The sequence below is a fragment of the Epinephelus moara genome, chromosome 4 (genome assembly GCF_006386435.1).
Source record: "Epinephelus moara isolate mb chromosome 4, YSFRI_EMoa_1.0, whole genome shotgun sequence".
Lineage (NCBI taxonomy): Eukaryota > Metazoa > Chordata > Actinopteri > Perciformes > Serranidae > Epinephelus > Epinephelus moara.
This window is the reverse complement of record NC_065509.1, coordinates 39,856,239-39,883,237: the sequence shown is the minus strand read 5'-3', so window position 1 is coordinate 39,883,237 and position 26,999 is coordinate 39,856,239. Positions and strand designations below refer to the sequence as shown.

Below are 26,999 nucleotides of genomic sequence, written 5' to 3'. Positions count from 1 at the left end.
AATATTGTAAAAAACGTTACCAATTATTTTGAGGTTTTACATGCAGCATAAAAAAAACAAATATTCAGAAAATCCTACTTTCTATGTCTTGGCTTTAAGACATTTTAACACCAATTAAGGCCTTTTTTTAAGTGAATTTAATTCCTTTGATGACTGTCTAAAGATCCTCAGGAACTCTGCACACACATGCAAACAAAAGGAGTGACTTTTAAAGGCATTTATTGATGAAATACACACTTAGGTTTTGACAAAAGCTTCTGTAGTTTTGTACGTAAGAAATTCCAGCCCCATTCTAGACCCAAAACTCCTTGAATTCAATGTGGCAATGGAAACCAGTTCATTACATGTGCAATAAATAACAATAATACAAAAGGAGGCAAGGAAAAGGACACCTGAATAAGTGCCTGGGTTAACCTGAAAATAAAAACAAAGGAGAAAATTGTCACAGAAAACAAAACGGGGAGGAAAGAAAAGAGAGAGAGACAAGACTAAAATAAAATCCAGTCGTTTTGTATTTCGGGTGCATTAGTGTATGTTCTGAGATTTCCTGGTCACCCTCAGGACCAGAAGGCATTTAGTGACCTGAGGAACTGACTGGAAAAATGAAAAAACAAAGTCAACTATTGGAGTTCTACGCCGAAACCTGGAACCATCTGAGAACCGTATATTGCACATCTTCCTTGCAATAACAATAACCACATTGCCAGATTCACATTTCTTTTTTTGTCCTTTTCTTTTTTTTTTGCGCTTGACCTAAAAAAGAAGACACCTATGTGTTGTTATACACAGACGGAGCATTGCGGAGACATTAACACACTTGGAATAATACAAAAAAGGGAATTCAATTTGAAATTCATAATTTAAGCCATTTTATGAGCTCTGTATCGGTTCAGCAAAAAAACAGGAGAGAAATACAATTTTCTTTTGAGCAAAAAATGAGCAAATCTCACATCAGAAATTCTACTGCAGAAGTCACTTTTTCAGCATAAATAAATAACATTAATAAAAAAAAAAAAAAAAACTGGACAGATTAACTGATGACATCTGCTATGGCTCATGGGGGCACGCCACTGTGAGGTTTGGTAATCGATTACTGAAACAACCTTTATCAGTCGAACACACAGGAGGAGTCGTTTTCAACCAGTGTGTCTTTGAAAAAGGACTCTGCTGATCCTGCCACCAGTGAACAATCTCTTAAAGCAACAGTCACGATCCTGAAGTGGCGTAACAATCCATAATTTAACCAGTCATTTGCTCTCAAACTGCACCACCCGCGGCGACGTGATTCAGTGCACTTGAGCAAGCTGCTTTTCAGAGCCCAGCAGCCTTTTAGAGGTGGCATCAGCTGCAACGCTGCAGTGCAGTGCCGCCCCGGCCAGACAATAATATATGTTTTTTTGGAGTGTGTGTTAGTCCATGTGGCCATCTGAGTGACCCTCGAGGTCTCCTTCTCTGCCACGCACAAAGCCTGCCTGTGAGATTACTGAGCTTTACAGAGGACTCAGAAATAAGGGAGAGTGTGAGCTGGGCAACAAAGAAAGCTATCACACTCCCAGAGTGGATACTTATTACAGCGGAGCGAGCATAGAAGAGCCATTTTAAGTTGCCAGGAATGATTCTGCTGCCAACAAGCTTGAAATGAATGTTGCTGCCTTTAGAGCACAAGCTTCTGAGACATGGACGTGTTCAGGGTCTGTGCACAAAGAAGAATAAATTGTTTACTTGGTGGTGTGCACTACGATGTACTGGTGCTGACAGTCCGCGTGAAGCTGCGCCTCCAATCAACATTTCACACAGCTCACCCCTGAGCCTCGCACAGATCTTGGCAGGGGCTAACGAACGGGCTGACAGGTGTTCAAGGTCAAAGCAGGGAAGATGAGGCCGAGAACTGACAGATCACGGCCTCACCAGCCGATACCGACCCCAATCTGCAGCGAGGCGGAGTCGAGCCGCCTGTAAGCCTCTCAGTTTGGCAGTCAAGCGTAGCTGCGCTGATGTCTTAATGTTGGTGCAGATAAAAAAGCGTCTCTTCTCTCTGCTGCGCAGGAGGTTGAAGATGCAGTATGCACACACTCTGGTGATGAGAGGCTCAAAAGAACAAAATCACCTTTATGTGATTCTTTATTTTTCGTCAAGTCTCAATCTGACTTTGGGAGGTGCAAACACCTCACCAGCGCAGCCTATAATAAGTGTGAGTTTCTCTTAGAGGCAGGAAATTGCAGCTAGCACACCCGATTTCTCACCAGTTTTCTTATTTTTCACAGCATCAGCCCCGTCACAGTCTGACTTGTTAAAATCCCCTCTGTTTGTTTTCCAGAGCAAGCCCAGACAAGTGGGGAAACCAAACCCAACAAATCAATGACAAAGGGGGGTGGGTGGTGGGGTGGGAGAGGCAGGGATGAAGCCAGCACCTTCTGAATCTGCACAGCGAGACAGCTCTGACAAGAAAAGACACCCAAGGACTCGAGCACGGACGAGTTCAGAGCAAAGACGTGTGGGGGAGAAAAAAAAGGCGACGGGAGCGACACAGTGCTTTGCTGTCTTAGTCTGAAGTTTGAACGAGGAGTCGTTAGCACCAAAGGAAGCACCAGAGATCTGACCGTCACTGTGGCATCGCCCTTTCCATCAGGTTCCTCATCCGTCACACAGATCACAGGGTTCTTGGAACAATACTCTTAAAATCAACACGGACAAAGTGAAAGGCTTCGTTCACACTGCGGCTCTTTGGGTTGGATCACATCAGGTTTTTGTGTGTTTGTGTCCGCTGTGTGATAGTACGAGAATAAAAGGGCGGATGTGAAAAGACATTTTACTTTCACTCTGGTGGTGACAGAAAAGTCGCAGGTAGTAATCAGTCCTGCAGAGCTGATGGATTCTTAGAGCTCTTTGATACCTATATTGTTCAGTCTGGACTTCTCAGTTTGATTCAAACCAAGATTACAGGTGTGAAACCGCCCACCATGAAAGCTATGGGGTGTCACTGCTGCGATGCTGGAGGGTTACAGCAGACAGCGCTCGAAATAAAGGGATGGTTTCTGCTCAGGTGTTCTTTGGGTGAGCTCTTTTTAGCCTGTATGGCCTGAAGAACTTTTAGGTGCACTTAACTGGATGGCAGCCAATATTTATTAGTGTTTGCCAATAGTAAGCATTTGTTTTGGTCTTTTATTACAGACTTTTTTAATAATTACAGAATTGTTATTCTGCCTCATATCTTTAGCTTTCGTACAAAAATACTCCAACCCAAGGCCGGCTGCAGATGCCTCATCAAAACGAATTAACCATCCCCCATGTTCTTTAATAGTGTGCCACCAATTGAGCCTTTAGGCAAATGCAAAAAGTGTTGTACGCCATTGTTATGATGTGATATGACTCCGACACCAGAGTTTCACCCAGCTGCTGTTTGTTTCCAGTGTCAAGTTATTTTAATAAGAACACAGCGTGCTAGTATGTGCAGCACGCTACGACTAACAACTTATTTTAAGCCAAATCATGTTCGTTTTCTGAACCTAACCATGTGCTTTTGTTGCCTAAACTTAAGGAAATAAATGTTAAATCGAGCTGTTTTTAGATGCATTGTACGTTTTATTTTTAAAGACTATACATGTACCGAGCAGAAACTGTGCATTCCCTGTGAAAACGGAAGTGTACTTTGAAAAGACACGATACATGCAACAAGTGTAAATTGACTCGCCATCCAAGAACGTAAAAATCAGACGCAGGAAGATACCTTGCACAAAATTGTAGGTGTTTGACGAGTTCTGATGAGAAAGCTTTGTTTTCGCTTGTGCAACTGTTTTGTCACAATCACCATTTTGGTAAAATATTCATACGTTTGTCATCAGCTGGACTTTAATTCGATATATTTGTGGATTTCAGAATAAAGAGAAGGACTACACAACATTTTCCTCTTAACAGCAATGAGGAATAATCTGACGTGAGGGGGAAACCCGAAAGTGCAGCAGTGTGAACGCAACCACCTCAGTGTAAAGAAAAAAAAAATGAACACACGTACAGATGTAACCTTTGTTTCAATGCCAGTCCTTCTAATCAGTACAACACAGTGTATGCAGTGCTCTGCATAATACAGAAATGTAAGTGTTGATAACATTTGTTTGCGTTTGTAGTCACCGTTATCGTAGCACCTTGTGTTGGGTGTTTTACAGCTTAATCACCTGAGGAAAAAGCTTATGTACACTGAAGAGATTTCATCATCAACAGACTGCAGAGCCACGAGGTGACGACACGTGAACATGATGAGGCGAAGAGCAGAAGCTGAAGTTTGTAGTGGCTGATATCAGAGTCAAACCGCATTTTCACCAACGTAAAACCAGATCACTGTGACGTCAGCCTCAGAACGTCTTTAAATTTACTGACATTTGCCTTATTCCTATGAATAACCTGCGTATAAGCCTTTAAACACCAAGTCTGCACTTACAAAGACATAATAGCACATTAGTACATTATTGTTGTGGGGGTTTGCAAGTTCGAACACAGTAGTCTTCCAGGAGCTGACAAGCTGGTAGGGCTCATTGTTCTTGGTTTTTAATCATTTTAAGAGTTGATCAGCATAATTTCTTTTTTTTTAAACACCAAATTCTGATTTTTTTTGTCTGCCTTAGTTCATTAAAAAGTTGTTAGCTGCTGCAGGAGTGCATTCACAATGATCACAAGATAATTACAGAAATAAGAAGGGAAGAGAAAAATGGGGAGAAATTGCAAATGCAGGATTTTTGTGCTGCAAATTACATTTCTGTAATCAGATTTTCACCTCGACCTGCAGGCAGGAGGTACACTGGGGTCCAAGCACCTGGTGCATATTAAACACACTTGCCATGAATTTAAACCAAAAACAATGAACTCTTTAGACAGGTGGCTGGATTACACACAAAGGTTACCATAAGAGGAAACCTCAAACAGGCAGAGATGATATCACAGACTGCAGGAGGAGTTTTGGTTGAGCTGGTTAGGTACAGACCTGTAGGCTATAAAAACGTCTATTTAATACACACGTCATATAGGTCCTTACGAGGCAGGGTTCCTATACAAGTCTCCATTTCCAAACATAGCACAATACTGGCAATGATAAGAGAATTTCCAATAAACGTCTGTGTTTTACACGTGTCAGACTTGTTATCCAATCTCAAAAGTTGTCAAATGACTATTTTTTCAGACTTCTGGAGCATTCTTATGCATAGGAACCCTGCTCATGATAAAACAGCTTGTAGTGGGCAGATACAATGCAAGGGTGAATAATTGTTTAGTTACAGACAGGTCAGTGAGGTAATACTACTTGAGGTCTGACATGGCGTTCAGGGATCCAGTCGTTGTAACGTTAAAGACAGTTTAGCAGTTTGAATGTTGTGAGTAAAGACATTTTGTGGTTGAACAGAACATCGGTTTGCTGTGTCACATGGTTAAAGAACAGCACGTTCCCGAGGAACAATCCTCCTCAGGGTTAGAAACATACAATTATAAGCACCAAATGACCAAACAGTAGTCATTTTTATTCAGAATTTCATTATCAAAATGCTCAAAAACCCTCCCTGTGCGAAACCTGAATTTGCGAGTCATTTCTCAAAAATACTCGTAAATTTGTGTCATTTTGTGAAGTCGACAATATTGAACACTGGCTGCAAAAAAAAATCCAAGTTTTGTACGGATTTTGTGACAGAAACATTATCCACTTGACTTTCAGAAATCTTCTTAAACGCAGTGCAAATGTGCACGTCTGCAACTCCAACTGGCAGTGAGAAGTAACTGAAAAATACCCCATAAACACAACGATGTGACGTCAATACTCTGCACTCATGTCTATCACACTGGCCCGTCTGTGATGCTTCATACCAAGGAAGTCCAGCTCTGAAGAGAAAAGTCGCAGTTTACCATACTTTGCTCTTAACTTTCAAATTCACTTCCTGTGGGCGAGAAAATGTCCAAACTTAACGTCAGAGTTAGCGTAAGATGCTCAACTCTGTTACAGCCTCACTTTGTCATTGAGGCTGTTAAGACAAGCGAGACTGGTGCGTAATTTACAAGTTAGAAAAATCTATTGTGTTGCAGCTTTGACAGAGTTTTGCCGGCCCAGTCACCAGAGGAAAACGTTGACATTGTACGTTTCTGCAAACCACGAATACATTGCATTTACATGTTTCATACGTATCATATCAATGTTTCTAAAGTGACGTATAAGCTGACTTTATCATCCTAAATGTGGGTGTTTCAGGCAGCAATTGCTGTGTGTCCTGCAGATTTTTAGCCTCCAAACGTGGGTGTTCTTAGCATCCCAAGGCTGTTTTTTCCAGTGGCTTTTTAGCCCTAACACATGGATACTTTTTTGGGAACCACTGGTGTTTCCTGCAGCTTTTTAGCCCCCAAGTGTCATTGATTTTAAGCAACTCTTGGCTCTTTGTCATGCTGCTTTATAGCCCCCAGTTGAGTGTTTTTTAATGACCTGTCACTGTTTTTCCAGCAGGGTTTGTGCCATGAAAAATCGGTTTTGGGGGCACAATGTTTCCCACTGGAAACACAGTGATGTCTTGGTAAAAACAACCGGATATTCTAAGCCAAAACATGATCTTTCCCTAACCCATAACCAAGTGGTTTTGGTGCCTAAACCTAACCACACACAAGTGTTGATGAAATATATGAGCTGACTTTGTCATCAAAAGGTGGAGGGCATGTCACCTAGGTGCAATGCCTGCTGAGCTGCAGACTACTGAACCAGTTGTTTTTTAGCAAGTAATTGCTGTGTTTCCAGCAGCTTTGTAGCCCCCAAACTAAGGTGTATTTTAAGGACCCAAGGCTGTTTTTCCAACGTATTTCAGCCCCCAAACATGGGTGCTTTAGGGAACAATTGTTAGGTGTCCTGCAGATTTTTAGCCCCCAGACGTAGGTGTTGTTTAGGGATCTGTTGTTGTGTTTCCTGCAGCTCTTAAACCCCCAAACAAAGGTGTTTTTAGCGACAGAAGGCCGTTTTACCAACAGCTTTTTAGCCCCCAAACATTGGCGCTTTTTAAGGAACCAATGCTGTGCTTGTTGCAGATTCTTAGCCTCCAACCATGGGTGTTTTTGGGGACCAGTCACTGTGTTTCCTGCAGCTTTTTAAGCCTCAAATGTGATTGTTTTTTAGTAGCTCTTGGCCCTTTTTCCAGTGGCTTTAAAGCACCCAGTTGTGGTGTTTTTAGCAACCGTCACTGTTTTTCCAGCAGAAATAGTGCCACGAAGACATTGCTGTGTTTTCCGTTTGGTTTGTGCCCCCAAAACCAGATATTACCTAAGACATGATCTTTCCCTAACCATAACCAAGAGGTTTTGGTGCCTAAACCTATCCACACATTAATCCCAGCGTTGATGAAATGTAACTTTACATAATAACGTGAAAATGCAATGTATCCTCGATTTGCGTGTATGCACAGTGCCAACACTATGTTCTGGTGTTTGGGTTGGCTCTGCAGTGAAAATGTAGCAGAGGAAAATGCATGGTATGCAGGGTGCAGGGTGCAAACAACATCTGCTGCTCGCAGCTCAACTCAAAGCTGTAAACATGTGGGTGTATCAGTACTTGCCCGCCTGGTGCTGCTGAAAGACTGCAAACACACGAGGATGGATATTAAGGACTGCATGGTGTGAGATTAAAATCTATAAACATGAACAAGTTCTTTGCCCAGATATTGCATTTTTATGTCTCGCAGGCATTTTTTGAACGTGAGTGTTTTGTGTAGCATTATTGTTAAGACAGAATTGGTTCAAAATGATGTCCAACAAACAAAAACAAACGAAAAAAGACAAATATGACTGTATTCCATGGAAGGCAGGTGAGATGAGGAGCATGGGGAGGCGGGGGAAGCTTTCTTCTTAAAGTCATGTAATGCAATGTAACATACTCAGACCCCACGTACACACAAATGGCAGAGGATTTGATATATTCGTTTTGTGTCTTGCTCAGACAACATAAAGATGCATCTATATATTTGATACTGATAGTGAGTCTGTCTTTAAAAATCCTAATTTATCGCCTCCGGACACTTATCGCCCAACATATAGATAGCACTTCTGGGATCCACTCTCTTTTTTTAACAGTCTAAAGTCTCTCTTACTCTCTTCAGTCTCTCTCTCTCTGTAATGACATTTTATGTACAATATTGGTATATAGAACATAAATTACTACACAAAATTTTTTAGCCTATTCACAATTGACAATCAAGAACCCAATAGCAAATTAGACAAAGCCAACAAAATGAAAATAAAAAAAAAAAGATTCAGAGACAATTTACTTGATAAACAGCTTAAAATTGATGCCTGTTGTTATATAACTTTTTCCATATACTTTCTGTGCTCCCAAGACGTGTCGAGTGTATTGTTGAAGAAAAAAAACAAAACACCTTTTTATATATAAAAAAAAAAAACGTCCTCCTCTGCTCTCAGTCATTGTCTCGGGAGGATGAAATCTGCATGAAGCTCAAAAAGACGTGATTCCCGACATCTTGTTTGTAAACAGAGCACCAGTAGTGTCTTGGTTCCATGTGTCTCTTCTGTACAAAAGTATAAATATATGCTTTCTCTCCATTAGTTTTTTTTTTTTTTTTCTTTTTTGTTTTGTTCACATATCTAGGATGTAGCGGACAAAAAAATGGTTGTTTTAGTTCCTAAAAACACACCAGTGTCGCAGTATCTGTGCTGGAGGTTGCCAGTTTTTGTTGTAGTTGCCCCCCCCTCCCCCGTCTTTAGATCCCGATTTGCTGGCTTGTGTTGACTGTTACCGTCGGGTGTTTGCTTGGTGTTGGTTGATCGTCTTTGCATAAATAAAAAGGTTTCGGCACAGTCCGCGGCCACTGGGCCCCCAAAAAAAGAAAAACAACCGTTGTGTCCGTTTTAGCTACAGCAGATCCATCTTGGGTCTGTAATGGAGCAGGAGGGGGGATTTCTGGAGGGGAAACAAAAACACAACCTCAGTATGAGCTGTTTCTGTGAGACCACTTTATAGACTGTTCATTAAACCCGTCCTCTAAACATCAGTTAGCTTATTAACCAAAGAACGCCTGTCAAGCTCTGCACTGTGGATGGGTCTCCAGCAAGAGAGATACTCTCCGTCCCAAGAGTTTGGAAAGTTTTTATGGAAATTTATTGGAAAGTTATTTTCACTGAAAATATGTGGGAAAAATTGTAAGAAATAGTTTGTTGTCTGTTCTACAGCCCTGTTATAGTCTGGCCAGCTGCCCGTGGTTGACCCCGCCTTTCGCCCAAAGACAGCTGGGATAAGTTCCAGCACATCTGCGACCTTGTACCAGGATAAACGGCTGCTGAAAATGAATGAATAAATGTCTGGTCTACTGTAACGTTAGCATGCCAGCTAACTAGCTTACAACAGAAAAAATATAGAAAACAAAAACACAAAATAAAAATATACTCCCCAAGGCTAAAAGTTTACATATTATAAGATAACTAAATAATTTTCTGGGGTTATAGATTATGTTTTTAAAAAAGAAAAAAAGGGCCCTAACATGTCTATGGATATCTTTAAAAACAAGTATTTATTCCTAATGTTTTAAAAAAAAAATAAAAATCTGTCCACACTAACCTCATTTTATTAAATATTTCCGTCCACACTAGAACACAACAATGACTCCAAACACTCAACCGCTCGCCCCGCCAGTAGGTGACGATAAAGGCTACCTCAACAATACGTCAAATACTGGAGAATGCGTGGTGAGTTTATTTTTCCTTTAGTTATTTTAACAAATTAAACAGTAATAATAATAATAGCTAATTATTTCTTTATTTACACATGTTTGACATCATACGGTGCTACAGCCAAACCAAAATGTGACTCGCGTGGACGGATGATGAGGTACACCATTGTTGCTGTTGTACCTGGCACGTCATCGTTTTCTATATGCTCCATTAACATGTCCATATGGATACAAAGTAATTGGAGTTTTGAAAATTCTCCACCTTAGAAGGCAGTTTTAGTGACCTACACTCTGTTTGCATGGACAAGAGGCCAAAACTTAGTTTTCGAAAACATCCCTACACCTGTAGACAGGGTCTATATCTGAGTTTAGCTCAACATTAGCAGGTGTGTCCTGGACTTTTTGCCTGAGACATGTAGCTTTAGCCTCAGACTTTTTATGCGACATCACATGGTGCTAATTTAGCATTTGTAGCCATTATTTTGACATAAGCTAGTTAAAAGTATTACGAAGTCTGACGACTTTTCAAACAACTCATCCACATCTAACCTAGCATTGATTAGCTTGTTACGTTAGCTAACTACAGCTGATAAAATACATCAGAGGCCATTTTAGTTTTCTGTAAACTGACAGATGCTGACTGAAAGAAGCGGTCTCCTTAAATCTGAAATCCAGTGACAAATCATTGTTTCAAAAACAGCCCCAAATTTCAATCGGCCACAGTTGTAACTACTAGAATGTAAAGCTCAACAGGCGTAGCAACACTTAATAAAGGGGGCGGGGTTTAGCAAACCGTTGGTGAGGATGTTTACCAATAATGCAGTGCGGTTAAATCACTTCAACTCAGAGAATGACTCACCTTAAATCTCCATCTTGTCACAACAACAAATTTCAAAGTGTGGTCCTTTCCCAAGATTTCCTCGTTGCATAAAATGTCCAGCTGTGAAAATATAACAAAGAGCAAATTAATAAACTGTCTGACTTCAGAGTGACCTGAGGTGAACGTGACTGAACTGTGACAAACATGCCCGATGCCACTGCTGTTGGGTTTTTAAGGCTGTGTTTGATGCAGAAATAAAACTTCCACCACCTGTCTGCTGCCCCCTCTGCTCTCATTTTTCAGTCTTGAGTTATAACATGTCTGTGTCTCGGAGAGGAAGCTTAGTTTGACTTGGAGTGTGGCCCCTGGCTCCTGTGCAGCAGCGGGGCTTTTTGAGAGAATGCATGAGTTCGATACTGAACACCAAATCTACTGCTCCCCCTGTGAAGTCAACATTGATATTCTGCTGAGCGGCGCCTCGCATCTGCATCTGCCAGTCAATACTGAGAGGGAGGCAGAGTGGGAGGGAGGGAGAGGAGGCTGGAAGCAAACACTGCCACAGCGCCACCTGCTGGCTCTGACTGGGTCAACACCAAACAGCCTTTATCAGCGCTGACAGAGCAGTGGAAAGTGTCCAGGGTGTGTGATTAGAGGGTGCTAAATATTATCCAGAGGAAAGCTGGAAATGTGATTTCATCTTGAAAGTCATGGAGGGCTTTGTGCTAAAATAAAAAACAATTAAGAGAAAAAAAACACGGCAAAAAGAACATCCCTGATCCTTTTTGATTTCCTTGTATGATCCAGAAAGTTTTACATTAAAGATCTGGAGAAATTATAATCCTTGCCAAAATAAACCTGCACAAAAAGAGTAATGATATTTCTTTAAGAAGTCAACTTCTAAGCACAAATAAAGCTTATTTTAGCTTCTTTAAAGTGAATATCTGCTGGTTTTCTTTATCTTTTGTGACATTAAATTGAAGATCTTTAGGTTTATGACTGTTGATAGCATGAACCAGTTGAGTGAATATGTCAGCTTGGGCTCGGACAAATTGTGCTGGGCACTTTTCACTGTTTTCTGACACTCAATAGACCCAAAGGATTCATCTATTAAGATGTCTGTTCTGTTGAGAAAATAACTGGATTAAGTATTGTAAATAATCAGTAGCCCGATAGACAATGAAAAGATTAACTGCACATTATTTTACGACAGACACAAAGGCATTCTCTAGTTCCCAAACTGGGGTTCAGGATCCCCCAAGTGTTCACAAGGTGAACCTGAGGAAAGAAAAGAAAGAGGAAGAAAAAACATTCTTGCTACACAATTATGTTTTCTGATTTTTCTGAAATAATTGCTAGAGAGATTTTCACCTCTACAAGCTATAAAAACAAATCAATCATAGAATGGATTGTCAGTCTTAAGCCCCTTTTACACAAAGATCGTGCTTCAGAGCCGCTATGAACTCCCTTCATGACAGCGCTTTTGCATTTTCAAGACCCAAACAAGGGAGGCATCATACCACTCCGGCGTGTGACTTTAAAAGCATGCCGGCATCCTGGAATCAATAGAGGCATGACGGACGTGACAACAGCGTCAGCCTCTAGAGTGATATATAACACGTGTGTCGGCAGCATTTTCTAAACAGCAACAATGGCATAACATGGCAATAACAATCATTTACCGTCCCTGTTGGCTGATCTTGTCCTCTGCTTGGAGGGTTAAGAACTCCCAGACCTCATTGTTTTCGGCTGCTGTTCTATGTCTTTGAGTTAGCTGCTAACTGCTACAAGCTACTTTTTAAATCTCCCGCGGTGGCTCGCACACATAACACATCATCAATACATGACACCGGTGCCACCATGATCCCGTGCTGTTGGCTGTCTTGTTTACTACCTCTGTTCCCGGTTCAGAGGCGAGACAAATCTATCTCCCCACTTCACAATCATACCTTTTACACAGAACGGCAGGAAGAAATAACGGCCTGATACTTAAGCCTTGAGCAGGCAGTGTAAAAGGGGCTTTTGACTTATCATTGCTGTCTAGTGAAAACCAAGCATCTGCAAATAAAGTGAGTTTGAGTTTCTCAGATCAACTGAAGGTTCCTTTATGAGTTGAGAAAATTCTTGTACATGTTAACCTCATCAAACCTTTTTAACCCCCATTTGATTTTCTGAAGCAGAACTATAGCCTCACAGTTGTATGCCTCCGCCAACCAGTCAAGGTGCAGTTCACATCCATGTCTGTCCAGACTCAAGACATATGTAGTGAGGACTTTAATTAAGGATATTAAGTGTAGTTTTTGGCAAAATACTTATTGACATGTGTAATTCTAGTGGTCTTCACTTAGAAACCATTTTTACAAAGGGGTACAGAGGACTGAGGGAGACCTTCCACAATCACCTGAAGCTCAACATCAGCAAAACCAATGAGCTTGTGATGGACTACCAAAGGAACAGGACAGAACACAAAGCTGACGATGCTTCAAATATAAATGTTGCTGCAAAGAAAGTACAACTTCTAAAACACTGGCGCTTCACACAATAAGATCTATACAATCAGCACAGTTTCAAGATGAGTCACCCAAGAATGGTGTTACATATTATGTATCCAACCAAATGTCTCCCCTCCTGTTCCTGAGTTATGGTGTTGAGTAATGGCCAGGAAAGTTTTTTTGCATAACATTATGATGCCATAGTGAAGCTGACCTTTTGGATATTAAATTTTATCCTATTAGACACTGGTGTGACATTTTGTCATAATTAACGTATGAATTCTTCAGTTACAGCCAAAAAGGTGTTTTATGAGGTCACAGTGAGTCCAAGTGGAGTTTTCTGCCAAATTTGAAGAGAGTATCCTTCAAGAATGGGATGGAACCCTCAAACAAAATGTCTACGGCCACAGCTGTCACCTGCACTTCGTCACAGAGGGCTATCACAGGACAGCGACGATATATAACCTCTGAGGAGAGGGAGCAAGACGTTATTAATCAGCTAAAAAGACGTGTGATGTGAGAATGCTGTAGGTCTTTACATAGTGTAGACTGTAATGTAATAGTGTCTCCTACACTTAACGTAATCTTCCACAGTGACTGTATCAAAGATGAGCTTTTTAAAGAGGTTCGTCAGTTTGGGCGTTTCTTCTCTTCATGTATTCATGCGTTCACTTCCTGCAGACACATTTAGATGGGTGACAGGAGGAATGAGTAAATGGCGCACTGTTCTCTGACAAAGCAAAGTGTTGTAAAGCTCTGCGCTCGGCTCGCCGCTGATAACAGAATTGGTGCGAACAACAGCTTTTGATAGTCAATAGATAGGACAACAATGGGAGAGCGGACGTCCTTGCCAAAGTGGTGCTATGGAGGCCGACGATATGATGGAGCCTACCCACTCATCTCTGTGACAGCCAGTAAAAAAAGAGACAGGAAATAAAAAATAGAAGACACGAAGGCGTCTGTGATGATTATTCACGGCGTTCTAAAAATCCATCTTTCAAACGATCGCCCACTCTTCCCCCTGCTGCTCTGAACGGGGCGGCGAGCACAATAAATAGAAAAATTACCACATGTAGATATCATTAAAGGCTCGTTTCCTGCTAAATATAACAAACACAAAAGGACTTGTATGAGTCAGTGCGGAAAAGTATAATTAACTGACCTTTATGTAATTTCTCATGATCAACTAAACTTTCTGATACGCACCGCCCAGCTGGTGCTTCCAAACATGTCCAAACAAATGCCAAGAATTAAAAAGATTTGTTCCAAATTGCTACAAATCCATTTTGTGGGGAAAAATAACGTTTGTCAGCCGTTAATGAGCACAGGAATTAAAGATGACAGAGAACTGAGTAATCCAGAGTTGGAGTCATTTTGTCACAAAATGCTGTAAAATTAATTTTGGTCACTCTCATCTTGTCTCACCACCCAGTGAGAATCCTCTGTGCTCATGAATTACTTTTAATCAGTTGATTCTCTGATATTAAAACCTTTTAATATGTCCTTTTTTTCTTTTTGCAAAGAAGACTGATATAAAACTTTAAAATGCACTGTGTAGCTTGAGCGTTTCAGAGTTTTTACAGGTGTTACCTGCAAGGAAACTATGAATATTATAAACTAGAATATTACAGATTCCTTGGTTACCTGCAGGAAAAAGCAACAAAACAATTGCTCTGGTGCCAAATGTTACTGGAAAAGTTCTGTATGTAACTTTCAGAATATCCTTGTAATTAATGACACTGTTGGGTGTTACGTGAACTGCAATCAGCATCCTGTTGCCTGCGCTCGCACTCAATAACCGTCAGCCAAACCAGTAACGTGACACACAAGAGACTGAATGTGATTGGCTGAAATCATGCTGGTAGAATGCTAGAAAATACATTACAATCATATTGAGAATAACATTATCTGTAATGTTCCGATATTTAATTTGAACCATTAGCTCCATAACTAGCTTGCCATTTGCACATTTACTTCATCAGCTAACCAAAGCAACCAATGACAAGTCCATGCAGAGTAGCATTACAGCTGCCTAACCTTAGCTTAGTTTATAGTTAGCTTGCACTGCTCTTGGCTAGCAGACATCACTTTGTACCATTACATCCTTTATTGTTGGCTAAGTCAACAGTATCAATCACAGCAACCATGGCCCACATGAATTAGTATCATGGATCATGTTAGCTAGTGAGGTGATTTGGCAAGCTAGCAAAATAACACAGCAATAACGTTAGCGGGCGAGCAAGCTATGGTTAACGAATTTGCAAACCAGCCCGGAAGTCTGAATGAATTAGCTGACATTATCCACTCAAGACAGTATTTTGCTACATTAGCTAGCTAGCAATTTCTCCGCGTTAGCAAGCAAGCTAACATTAGCTATCATTAGCCAGCTAAAGCTACAATATCGTAATATAGTTCACGTCAGTGAAACTCTGAATTTTGATGAATTTACAGTGTTTTAGACTGCCAATTTTAATTGTTAACTTAATTTAATTTCAAGAGACAATGAGACAATAATTAGCTAGCTAGCACATCCCACAGCCCCAAACTTGCTACAGCCCTAATCAAAGGTCCATCTACGAGCTACCGCTGCATGTGTGGACGCTGTGCTGTCATTTGTTGACAATAACTGACTCTGTTAGCATTAGCAGACTCCATTTCTAAGCTAACATTAGCTACTGTTGCACACTGTAGGTACTTTAGGGGAATTGAAGAGAGGCAAGAAATCTCTTGGATTTTGTCAGGAAAATGAATCAATCCTTTTTATACAGAAATCAGTCCACAAGCTGATGGGCAACCCAGGAAGTTAGGTGACTTCACAATCTGTTCACCCATTGGCAATAAAAAATGAATGAAATGAATGTATGTAAAAGGTTTTACTGTTTCATGTCCCATTGTGTGTTAATATCTGTACCTCATTAAATGATGTCAGGTTAAGCTTTTTGGCGATGAACTTCTTGAGGTGGAGGACTGTGGCTTGTGCTGAACAGCGGATCCACTTGCGCTTCAGGCCTCGGAGCTTGCTGCTGTTGCACTCCAAGCAGATGCTGACCTGTTACAGGAAACACAGAGAGCAGAGGTTGAGCATCCTTCTGAGGGAAACAAAAAGCCCTGACACCAAATACAGCATGGTTAGGCTACAAATTATGCCTACCACACACAAGAAAACTTTGAAAAGACTTTGAAAAGTCTGAAACCATCTCAAATCATAAGACAATCTGAGTTTTAAGACCTTACAAAGACTGGGGATCTTGTGGAGTCACTATTTGCAAGACCACAACTAGATTCCTTTTGAGATTATTTCTCATCCTGCTGCTGGCGGAAAAAACTACACGAAAACTCCCTTTAGAAAATGTGACATATTAAGATTTTCTGAAGTGTAAACAAAAACACACAACGTTTGAGACACAACATAAAAGGCGTCATATGTCGACCATATCCTTGTCAATTCAGCATTAAAATAATCCATAGAGATAAACTGGATTTTGTTGATTCAACCTGCTACCAGCCTCCGTTGATTAGCGGCACTATTTTTGTCGGTGAGCCGCGGGAATGAGAGTCGAACTGTTTCAACAATCAAGATTATTCACAAAATACTCCCCATCTCCATCAGTTTCTCCTCCTTTTCCATGGTACAAGAGAACTGAGACTTGTTCACGTTCTTGCGCTGTGGGAGGAAGCCGGACCAGCGAGCAGCTAGCAAGAGGACCTAATAACTGTGCATGGGGCCTTCTGATGTAGGCAATAACGAAATCTGAACACAAGTGGTCACCTGGAGTCATATGATAGACACAGGTGTGAACGATGATGTCTATCAGCTGTCAGCTTGGGATTACCAAAACGCGTGTTATAAGGTTACCAGATGTAAACAGACTCTTTCAAACCACTTAGCTTACAGCTAATCATAAAAGATACTGTAGTCCAAGTATCTGCCAGTCTACAGTCAATGACCCGAGGGTTACTAAACAGACTAAAGGACAATAAAAGTATAATGATGGCTGGTAAATTCAACCTGGCCCTGGTGCTGATTGTACCGCACGTCTCACTGAACCAGTATTGTCTGTTTGTGTTTTGCTTATTGGCTTCTTTCATGCGTCACTGCCATTGGCCTGTGCTCGTTTTCCCCCTTGGGTGACACGGTAGGTGGTTTTGGCAGTCGATGGTTGCAGGAGTCAGAATGCATTACTGCCACTGAGCTCCTGCCCCCACATATCAAAAGACAGAAGAAGGGGAGGACAGTATTTCTTCATTTGTGGGTGTCCTTCTGTCACACGCTGTCTACCTCTCTCTCTATTGAGACAGGAAAAACTAATATTACCCAGGTTTCTGCTTCAACTTGGAAATCACGTCTGTTCTCAAACAAACACCAGGCTGCTGGTCTATAAGCACAGAGGAACACCGTAATATGTCTGCTTTGCAGTGGCGCTGGCAATGAGGGGGCTCCTAATGTGAAATAAAAGCCTCAGTGGCGATCTGGACTCCACAGCGGTAGTTTCATTACATTACAGTACATTAGTGACATCTTTATGGAGTCCTGCAGTCCTACAGCTACACACTCACAGACGTGACTGATGCAACAGTGAGGCATATCAAGAAAACATCATATGTGCCTTTTTGGTGTCACGCAGAGAGAGCGTGGAACTATTTCACAGGCTCATTACTGAGTCCTGAATGCTTGCAGAGGTCTGAGGCAATATGTCGACTGGTATTGTTCTTCTTAAGTCTGTGTGTAGTTGTGTGTAAAAGACAAGCTCTGTGTGTGTGTGTGTGTGTGTGTGTGTGAGGGTTGAGTTCAGACCACTGAAGAAGAAAAGAAATCAGGCTTTGAGAATTCAAAGCTCGATTAATAATTCAGAGCAAAGCTGCGTTCTCCAATTTCTCCAAAGTCGACTCTTTAAGCTCAAAATAGCTGAAGTTTATTAAATTATACAAACTTTTCTCACCACACGGAGATCTTATCAGAATTTTATGAGCCTGAAGGTGACCCTGTCCTGAGATTTCACACCTCATCTGAACTCGTATTTCACGCTGTTACGATAAAGCAGGTTTCTCTGATTCATTTCGTTCTATTGTAATCCTTTTGTTGTTGTTTTCTGGTGTGTCACTGCTTTCATTAACTTTCTTTGTCACGGCCTCACGCCCCAAGGTTACACTCTGAAAGGTCGTCCAGAAGACAGCGGGGAAGTGTTCTGGATGCCGGCCATGCATGCAGGTTCGCCTGCCGGTTCCTATATCTGAGTCACTTCTACATCTTCAGTGGGATCACGATGAAGGGAGGGTGAGCGGCTTTCTGAGACTGTTGTCTTTTATCTTCATTCGTCTTGATTGCAAGCGATGCCATCATTCCTCTTGTTTTGCATTTTCCATTTTTCTCTCTTCACCACTCTCTGCTTTTCTAATACAGTTCATTACGGCTTCCTCGGCTCTCTACAATCTGGGCTGGTTGCTACATTCTACAAAATAAAAAGGGCTTTGAAGGACCTTTACAGCAGCAGAGTCATCTGACCTCCATTGTCTGTTTATCATTTTACAGCTGAGTGAGCGCTGGTATGAGCAAACACAAAATAAATGTCATTCTATGTTGGTGTAAACAATACAGATGTATATGTATGTATCGCCCAACCCTGACTCCACTCATCACTGGAGGATTTCTTAAAGTTCAAAGTACCTGACTTGAACAACTCCTTTCTTCTGACGATCTAGTTCCAAGATTAACGAGTAAAATGTGGGACGTCCACAGTAAGGCTGGGCGATTGGACCTATAAATCAGCTGAGTAAATTGTCTGTAATTTTTTAGGGGAAATTTATGTCATTTTGTGAATTTAATGGTATGCCTTCAAAGAATGAGTAAAAGCTGCCCGCTGAGCAGCAGCCAGCAACAACAGAGTGAGATTGCAGGGGAGAAACAGCATGTAGAGTCAGCATATTTCTAAATCTTACTCAGTGAATTAAGGGTTTATTTCAACCAATTTTTTGTGATTGTTGGAACAGTGGAAAGCCTAACTAAGACTGTTTAGGTGAGTTTTGTTTTGTTTCTGTTAAGTCTGCATGAAGTTACCAAGGTAATTAAACTAGTCAGCTCTGTGAAAGAGACAAACTTGAATTCAGAAGAAAAATCAGTGTAAGAATATTTGCTGCCTTGACTCTTTGTAAGTTTATTTTGTTTATTTATTAGACTAAAAAAGGTTAATATATGTGGTCCTCTGAACTGATAGCACCTCCACAGCTGAAAAATGAAGCCAATGCTGAAGTGCCAAAAACTGCAGTTCCTCAAATGGCCACTTGAGGCTGGCTCCAAGAACGAGTCGATCCTCACAGACCCCCTTTTCAAAATGCCTAACAGCCTGGCACAATAAAATAATTGTCGTCTCTGTAACTAATTTCACTGTCATGACAACTGTACGGGGGGTAAATTTTTTAGATTACCCACAAATCTAAATGTTATTGAGGCTCAAAGTTATGCATAATTAAGTGGCCACTTTCAGTGACAGGTGGGTGCCTTCTGTTGACAAGTCACTACTACAGCAGCAACATTGGTTAGGTTACGTTACCATGGTGTCACCTGAGATTTAGAGTGTAAAGACATAGTCGTAGCTGTTGCTATTTCAGTGTGTTTTCAGTTCATTAAAGTTAATTGTTAAGAACTTTAAAAAGTCTTATTCAGCGTTTAGTTGTACCAAAAAACCCTCTCGGGAGTCAGATATGCAGTTTTTCCTTCAAGTACATTTTGTTTTAATAGTTTTAAGCCTGTTTATTCTCTAGCAAAAAATGACCAATAGCATTAGCATTATCACATGCTAACCAAGCTAGCAGCTAGCAGTAAGGTTAGCACCACCTTCTTGTCCATATACGGTCACTCATGCTCCAATAATCCAAGATGGTGAAAGTCAAAATGCCAAACTTGAGGCTTCTTCATAACAGGAGTCCACAAACCAGTGGGTGACATCACGGAAGCTATGTCCATGATAATGATATGATGATGGGATTTTACAACTCTGAGGTTATCACAGCAGCAATCTTTTTTATCCTCCGTTAGATGACTGTGAGGGTGATTACAGAAGTACTCCACTCTTGCCTGATGACATTGCATTTCAATGTGGTGTTTTTTTTGCCTGACGGGCCTGCAGTTTTTTCTCCAAAAATGGAAAAACGTGCTGTCTGTTTTGTATTGTCTCCCTTTTGATTTCAGAGATCCCTACTTTTGAATGTGTGCATATCTCCAGCATACTCTCATATTCCATCACAGATCTTTCTCCTCATAATCCTCTCATTTCAGCCATTTCTTTTGTCTGTTCCGAATCACGACCCCTCCCTCCAACATTCAGTTCTTTAATTCTCTCTCATCCCACCTCCTCACCCTGCACGGTGACTTTTTCTCTCTGTGTCCTGTAGATCTCTCATTTTCATCAGTCATCTTGTATTCCTCAGCTCTCCCCATCCCTCCTCCTCCACCTCCTCCTCCTCCTCTCAGTGACATTTGACACGACTGCATTCAGCTCACACAGACGGCCGTATTAGCTATTCTGAACACATCCTGCACCGCTGCAGAATGTCCAAAGGGCAAGAACTCTACCCTCATCAGGGCAGCCTGCCTTCCCCACATGGCAGCATAGAGATGGCTGATTTGAGACGACCGGCTTGTTTTTAAAAGCTGCCTGTTGGTTTTCTGTCCCTTTCAAACTGAAATGATGTAAAACCAGCTTTCTTCAGCCTGTGCAGCATTGCAGAGAAGACGCTTTGTGTTTCTGATAGCATCTGTCCGACATAACAATTACTCTGCTCTCTCTCCCTGCATTATTAATGTCATATTAATATATTAATATTTCGCAGGGTTTGGGAATGAGCCAGAATACAGATGACATCAAGAAAAGCCTATTTCCTTTTGAACGTGTTCAGTGGATGGCAGTGGTGTGGTGCTGTGGTGTCTGCCACTAAGTGGGTCTGTACAAATCAAACAGCCGCAACACCAAAGACAAAAGAATCCAGTAATTGTAAAGCAGCCTGGTAACTCACATGGGGGCCACTTTTATAAAGGCAATAATTGATGTGCAGGCTTTTAAAGCAATTGTACTCACAATTATCACCAGCAGTATTTTTGTCCCGTGGTGCTTTTGTTCTGCTTTGTAACCCACAATTATTTTATCCAATTTGCTTCTTCTAATCTCTGCTAAAACACAAACCAGTGTGTGCTGCCTGCCAAATTTCTTTGCATATTAAAAAATTGGATTATTAATAAAGGGCTGGTTGACCTAAATTACATTTTAAAAACATATTGTTGACTCTGGCTGAACTGTCCATGCAAGATAATTTGGTTTCGTGTATCCACATTCTTAGATACCCGACTCTTATAACTTTACAGAAACAAAAGTCAACAGTTTCATTATTATTATTTTGGTAAATGTTAAGCCATGGTCAACTTTTTAAAAGTAATTTTTTTTTTTCTAATTTAGGCAAACTTTAGGAGGATTCAATGGCATCTAGCAGTGAGATTGTAGTTCTCAAGATCCAGTCGTTCAGGAGGTTTTTACCAGGAGACGAATTATCCACATGGGTCTCTTCCTCTCCAAAACAAACTGACCAGGTGATTTAAACCAGTAAAAACAAAGAATTGAGCAGCTTCATGTTAAAAAAATCTGTGCTTTTCCGACACTGCTTGTCATGGAGGGGCTGCTAACTACGGTGGCTGGCACAAAGCGTAAATGGCCTTATCTGGGGCCAGAATTGGGTTTGTCCATTCTGGGCTTCTGTAGAAACATGACAGAGCAACATGCTAATCTCTATAGATGAGGACCCGCTCCCTATGTAGATACAAACAGCTCATTCTAAGGTAACAAAAACACAACAATTCTTATTTTCATGTGATTAAACACCTAAGAAAACTAATTATATCATATTCCATTTCTCCCTTATCTCCCTAATTCTAACACACTGGACCTTCACTAAGTGAAAGAGAGGCTGTCATTTAAAGAGAGAAAATGAGAAGCATAAACTGTTGTCCATTAGTTAGTGAGGTTCTTACCTGCTCGTCGCTACGGTGATAGTCATTGTCCTCTTCTGGTTTCTCCTCTCCTGCCTCCTTATTGGCTGTCTCCTCTGATTTTGCGTCGCCTACGAAGAAAGGGAAGAGGAGAGAAGGAGGAAATCAGCTGAGCTGCCATGTTGTAAATTCTGAAAACAAATATTTGCTCTCCAGAGTAGAGCACAAAACACATCAAAACATGCACATATACACAAAACTGATGACAAACATTTAGGGTGTGATGACCTCGCCTATTCTGGCTGCTTGTTTTGTGATTGTGTTCTGTGCTGCAGGAGCTGGTAGGTGTGGTTCAGTCGGTAGTTATTGGGAACACCAGGGACCAGTGTTCCCAGGACTATAAAAGTGCACCTCACTTTGTCCCTGATGAGAGAAGGGAGGGAAACGCTGCTCCATGTGCTTCATGCTCCCCATCCTTATCTTTATTTTTTCTTTTACCATCCTTTCCTGTTGGCACTACTGACTTCCTGACCGCCACACCTCATTCTATTTTGACAGTTTTAGCTGTTAGTGTTAGTTTTTAAATAAATTACTGGTTCATTTGCTTGTCACACCCCCCGCCCCCTTCTGGTATTTGTCATTAGTTTTGAGACAGCCATTACAAGAGCTGTACCGAACAGTTCAAAGCTTCACTCACAACGTTGATATTCAAATTCTAAATTAACATTTGATTTGATTTACTACAAGGTGGTGACTCTGCAGTGGGCTATTTATAATTTATTTGACTATTTCGTACTTTAACTTTGCAGCGCTGATGATGAAAGCAAATGAATCTGTCCACACATTATTAACTCCTATTTTCCTCCAAGACTTTTCCTTTTAACGACTGGGAATCCATAGCTAGCCTTGTTGGAGAGACAGGCAGCCATGGCTTCTGAAGTTCAGCAAAATTCACAGGAGAAGACACCAGGTCGTAGACGTATGACGCACATTTTAGTTCATGAAACGTTAAAACATTTGGTAACACTTTACTTGAAGGTATCTACATAAGAGTGACATGACACTGTCATAACTATGACATGACACTGTCATGAACCTGTCATAAACATTATGTACATGTCATAAATGTTTATGACTGCTATCTTTAAGTGTCATTCAGTTTTTGTCATGACAAGTTGACATTAACTTGAAATGCACCTCTTTTTGTGTTTATGACAAGGACATAATGATTGATACAAAGACATCTTCTGGTAATGTCATCCTGGTTAATGTCAAGTTGTCATTATAAGGACATCCCAAACAGATTTCATTAGGTGTCATTAAGTGTCATTAGGTGTCATTAGGTGTCATTAAGCGTCATTAGGTGTCATTAGGTGTCATTAGGTGTCATTAAGTGTCGTTAAGTGTCATTCGGTTTTTGTCATGACAAGTTGACAATAACTTGAAATGCACCTCTTTGTGTTTATGACAAGGACATAATGATTGATACAAAGACATCTTCTGGTAATGTCATCCTGGTTAATGTCAAGTTGTCATTATAAGGACATCCCAAACAGATTTCATTAGGTGTCATTAAGTGTCATTAGGTGTCATTAAGTGTCATTAAGTGTCATTAAGTGTCATTATGTGTCATTAGGTGTCATTAGGTGTCATTAGGTGTCATTAGGTGTCATTAAGTGTCATTAGGTGTCATTAGGTGTCATTAGGTGTCATTAAGTGTCATTAGGTGTCATTAGGTGTCATTAAGTGTCATTAGGTGTCATTATGTGTCATTAAGTGTCATTAGGTGTCATTAAGTGTCGTTAAGTGTCATTCGGTTTTTGTAATGATAAGTTGACATTAACAAGAAATGCACCTCTTTTTGTGTTTATGACAAGGACATAATGATTGATACAAAGACATCTTCTGGTAATGTCATCCTGGTTAATGTCAAGTTGTCATTATATGGACATCCCAAACAGATTTCATTAGGTGTCATTAAGTGTCATTAAATGTCATTCGGTTTTTGTAATGATAAGTTGACATTAACAAGAAATGCACCTCTTTTTGTGTTTATGACAAGGACATAATGATTGATACAAAGACATCTTCTGGTAATGTCATCCTGGTTAATGTCAAGCTGTCATTATAAGGACATCCCAAACAGATTCAGTGTCAACTTGTCATGACAAAGACAACTTCTGGTAATGTCACTTTGATTAATGTCAAGTTGTCATAATCAAGACAACCCAAACAAGCCACAGGGAGGCATCGGAGAGGAGCTAAAGAGCTGCAGGTTGCCTACCCCTGGTCTAGGAAAATGGCAAAGGGTCAAAATATTTTCTACCACTACCATTAAAGTTATTAGTATTCTCTGACAGCCTCACCTAATTTTACTATCCTACTCTCATCCACTAAATAATGTCCAGTTTGCCTGATTCCACGTGAACGCAGCATAGCGCACTCAATCGGAAGAATCACTTTATTTAAATTTTTAGGGAGATGACATCATAAAATAAAAAAAGCATAAAAAGCTTTAGTCAGAAACTTAAATAGAAGCTTCGTGTGAAAAGAAATGGCTGAATTCAGCAGAGCCTCACAACCATGTCTTTAGTGTGTCCTTTGAAGACACTTAATTGTCTCGAGCTGCATGTTTCTGTTCATGCTGCCGTCAATCCCGTGACCGAGCAGCGAGTTTCTCTCATCATGCTCATTAACTTAAGTCAAAGAGGCTTGATCTTAATTGACGTCCATTGTGACCCTGCTGAAAACAAGACTTGTCGGGAAGCGGACATGTTTGTCTCTCTGCAGTGTTTAAACAGCCTCTGCCCGCTGGAGCGTAAAAAACGCCTCCAGCAGAGCTCCATTTATAAGGCAATTACATGTCCGAGGGTGTCAAAGCGTCCTTTATACGACTTATCCGCCGTCTGGGCACGTCTCTAATACTGGGCAACTTCTAACCAGAAGAAGGAAAAAAAACAGTCATTCCTCATACTGATTAGCCTACATGAGGGCTGGCATCATGAGTTTGTCCACTTTTTGCCTCGTGTGCCTTTTTTGAAGGAAATGGAGGCACATACTGGAGGATATTGGAGAGAGCAGCAATCTCTGGTGAACATATGGTAAAATGGGAAGAAAGGAAGTTCTCACATTCTGCGCTGCTGAGGGTAATGTGTTCAGAGCACTGAGAGAGAGGTATGGTAGCGTTTAATAATACATCACACGGAGCTTTTGGGTTGGAGCTGCAAGAAAACTGAAGGATACAGTATACCTCAGAGTTTATGTGAAAAGCTTCAGGGGAAATATTTGTTTGCCTGAAAGGGATATGATTTTAAAAACTAAAGAGACTGTTTACATTTGATAAACGTGTCCTGCGATCTGAAAATACTTTTAATTATTCCCCCCAGAGAGTAATACTGTATGTAGGGATAGATTGAAACGGTACAAAGAAACAAGGATGGTCTGGAGCTTCAGATGGGGAAAGTGTTGATGTAGCAGCTGAGGTAGGATACTGAACTCGGTACTTTTAAGTGGACCAACCAAATAACGTTACTACTACCATGTACCACTTCACATTAAATCTATTTTGGCACCTACGGGCACATCTGAGTGAAAATGCCGGGTTTAGAAAAGAGACGGAAGTGCCTGAAGATTGGAAGCCCCAAAGCCTGGAAGCCAGCCATAGAGCACCAAGGCCGTCAATGGAGCTCTGCAGAACCGCTAGGTTCGACATCAGACAGGAGGCGGCAGCGCCCCAAAGCCGGGAAGCCTGCCACAGAGCCCAGATGCTCCAGGATAGTTCCGGCGTCTGGTCTATTTTCTTTTCTATATCATTTTAGTAAAAACCTATGCATATATACACACTCATAAGCAGACAGATAGAAGAGTAGAATTGCTTTTTAGTCTACTTTGTCAACTCTGCATCTAAAAGTACCAAAGAAAAGGTACCATTGGGTACCGGCACAGAATTCCAGGTACTGGGATCTGTTCAAATGGGAATGGTACCCAATCCTAGTAGCACAGCTGCTACTTCAACCAAGCGACAACCCTACAGGGCTTAGAAATGAAGCCAACACAGACGTGCCAAAAACTGCAGATCTTTGAAGATCGCTTGAGGCCGGCTCCAGAAGCGAATCCATCCCCACAGACTCCCATTTTAAAATGTCCAACTTTACAGCAGAAATAAACATATTTACAGCCTGGTACAAAAAATAGTTTTGGGCTCTATTGCTGATTTCAACATTGATGACAACTGTATGGGGGTTAAATTTTTTTTTTTTTTTATAACTCAACCGTTTGCATTTTATTAAGGCTTAAAGTTGCACATAATTAAGGGCGGGTTGCACTGAGTGCCAGGCTGTCTGCCGACTGTGTCCTCGGCTTCTGTGTCAGATCCATCCTTTGTTCCTACACAGCTCCAGCCTCTCACCCAAATTTGGTCAGTTTGAGCTCCAAAAAACCAAGATGGCAACTACCATTATGCCGAACTTAAGACTTGAAAATGGAAGTCCACAAACCAAGTGTATGACAAAGAGACATAATTACTTGAAGCTATGAGGTGAGGCTGCAACTAACACTTTCTTCCATAATCAATTAGTCTCAAAACTACTTTTCCAACTGACACAACCCCACTGTGGCGCCTTCGAATTGCTTGTTTTGTCTGAATATCTTTGGGTTTTGCAGTGTTGCTCAGTTATATTAAACAGAGAAAGCATCAAATATGAGTGTTTACGTCCATGTCTGCAGAATGTAATACAGTATGCTCAATGGGGCTGGGCGATGTGGATGTACCTCCATATCGATATTATGACAATAATGTAGGGTTGAATATAAGTGCTTTCCCAGAATATTCACAGTGAGATTTTTGATAAATAATCATCAGTAATGTGGATATAATGACTCAGTGGGTAAAGGCAAATAATAAAACAGCGAGAACAGTCTGGGGAGCTCAGAAAATGACATTACCTTACTGTAATATAGCCTTTAAAACCAGGAAAAGCAGCACTTACAATGAAATCCAAACTCTAAGACGATATCTAGTTTCATGT

At 40.9% G+C, this 26,999-nt stretch overlaps 1 protein-coding gene across 1 annotated transcript in view; it reads right to left on the bottom strand.

Moving 5' to 3' along the window:
• Nucleotides 1–202: 202 nt before the first annotated feature.
• The window catches only part of LOC126389250 (polycomb group RING finger protein 3), a 104,123-nt gene continuing 77,326 nt past the window's right edge, over nucleotides 203–26,999 (bottom strand). The window contains exons 7-10 of the mRNA XM_050042830.1: nucleotides 22,015–22,103; nucleotides 15,910–16,047; nucleotides 10,549–10,629; nucleotides 203–8,923 (exon numbers count right to left, since the gene is read on the bottom strand). Coding sequence (XP_049898787.1) covers nucleotides 8,876–8,923; nucleotides 10,549–10,629; nucleotides 15,910–16,047; nucleotides 22,015–22,103 — 356 coding nt within the window. The 3' untranslated portion in view covers nucleotides 203–8,875. The remainder of the gene's footprint in view (nucleotides 8,924–10,548; nucleotides 10,630–15,909; nucleotides 16,048–22,014; nucleotides 22,104–26,999) is intronic.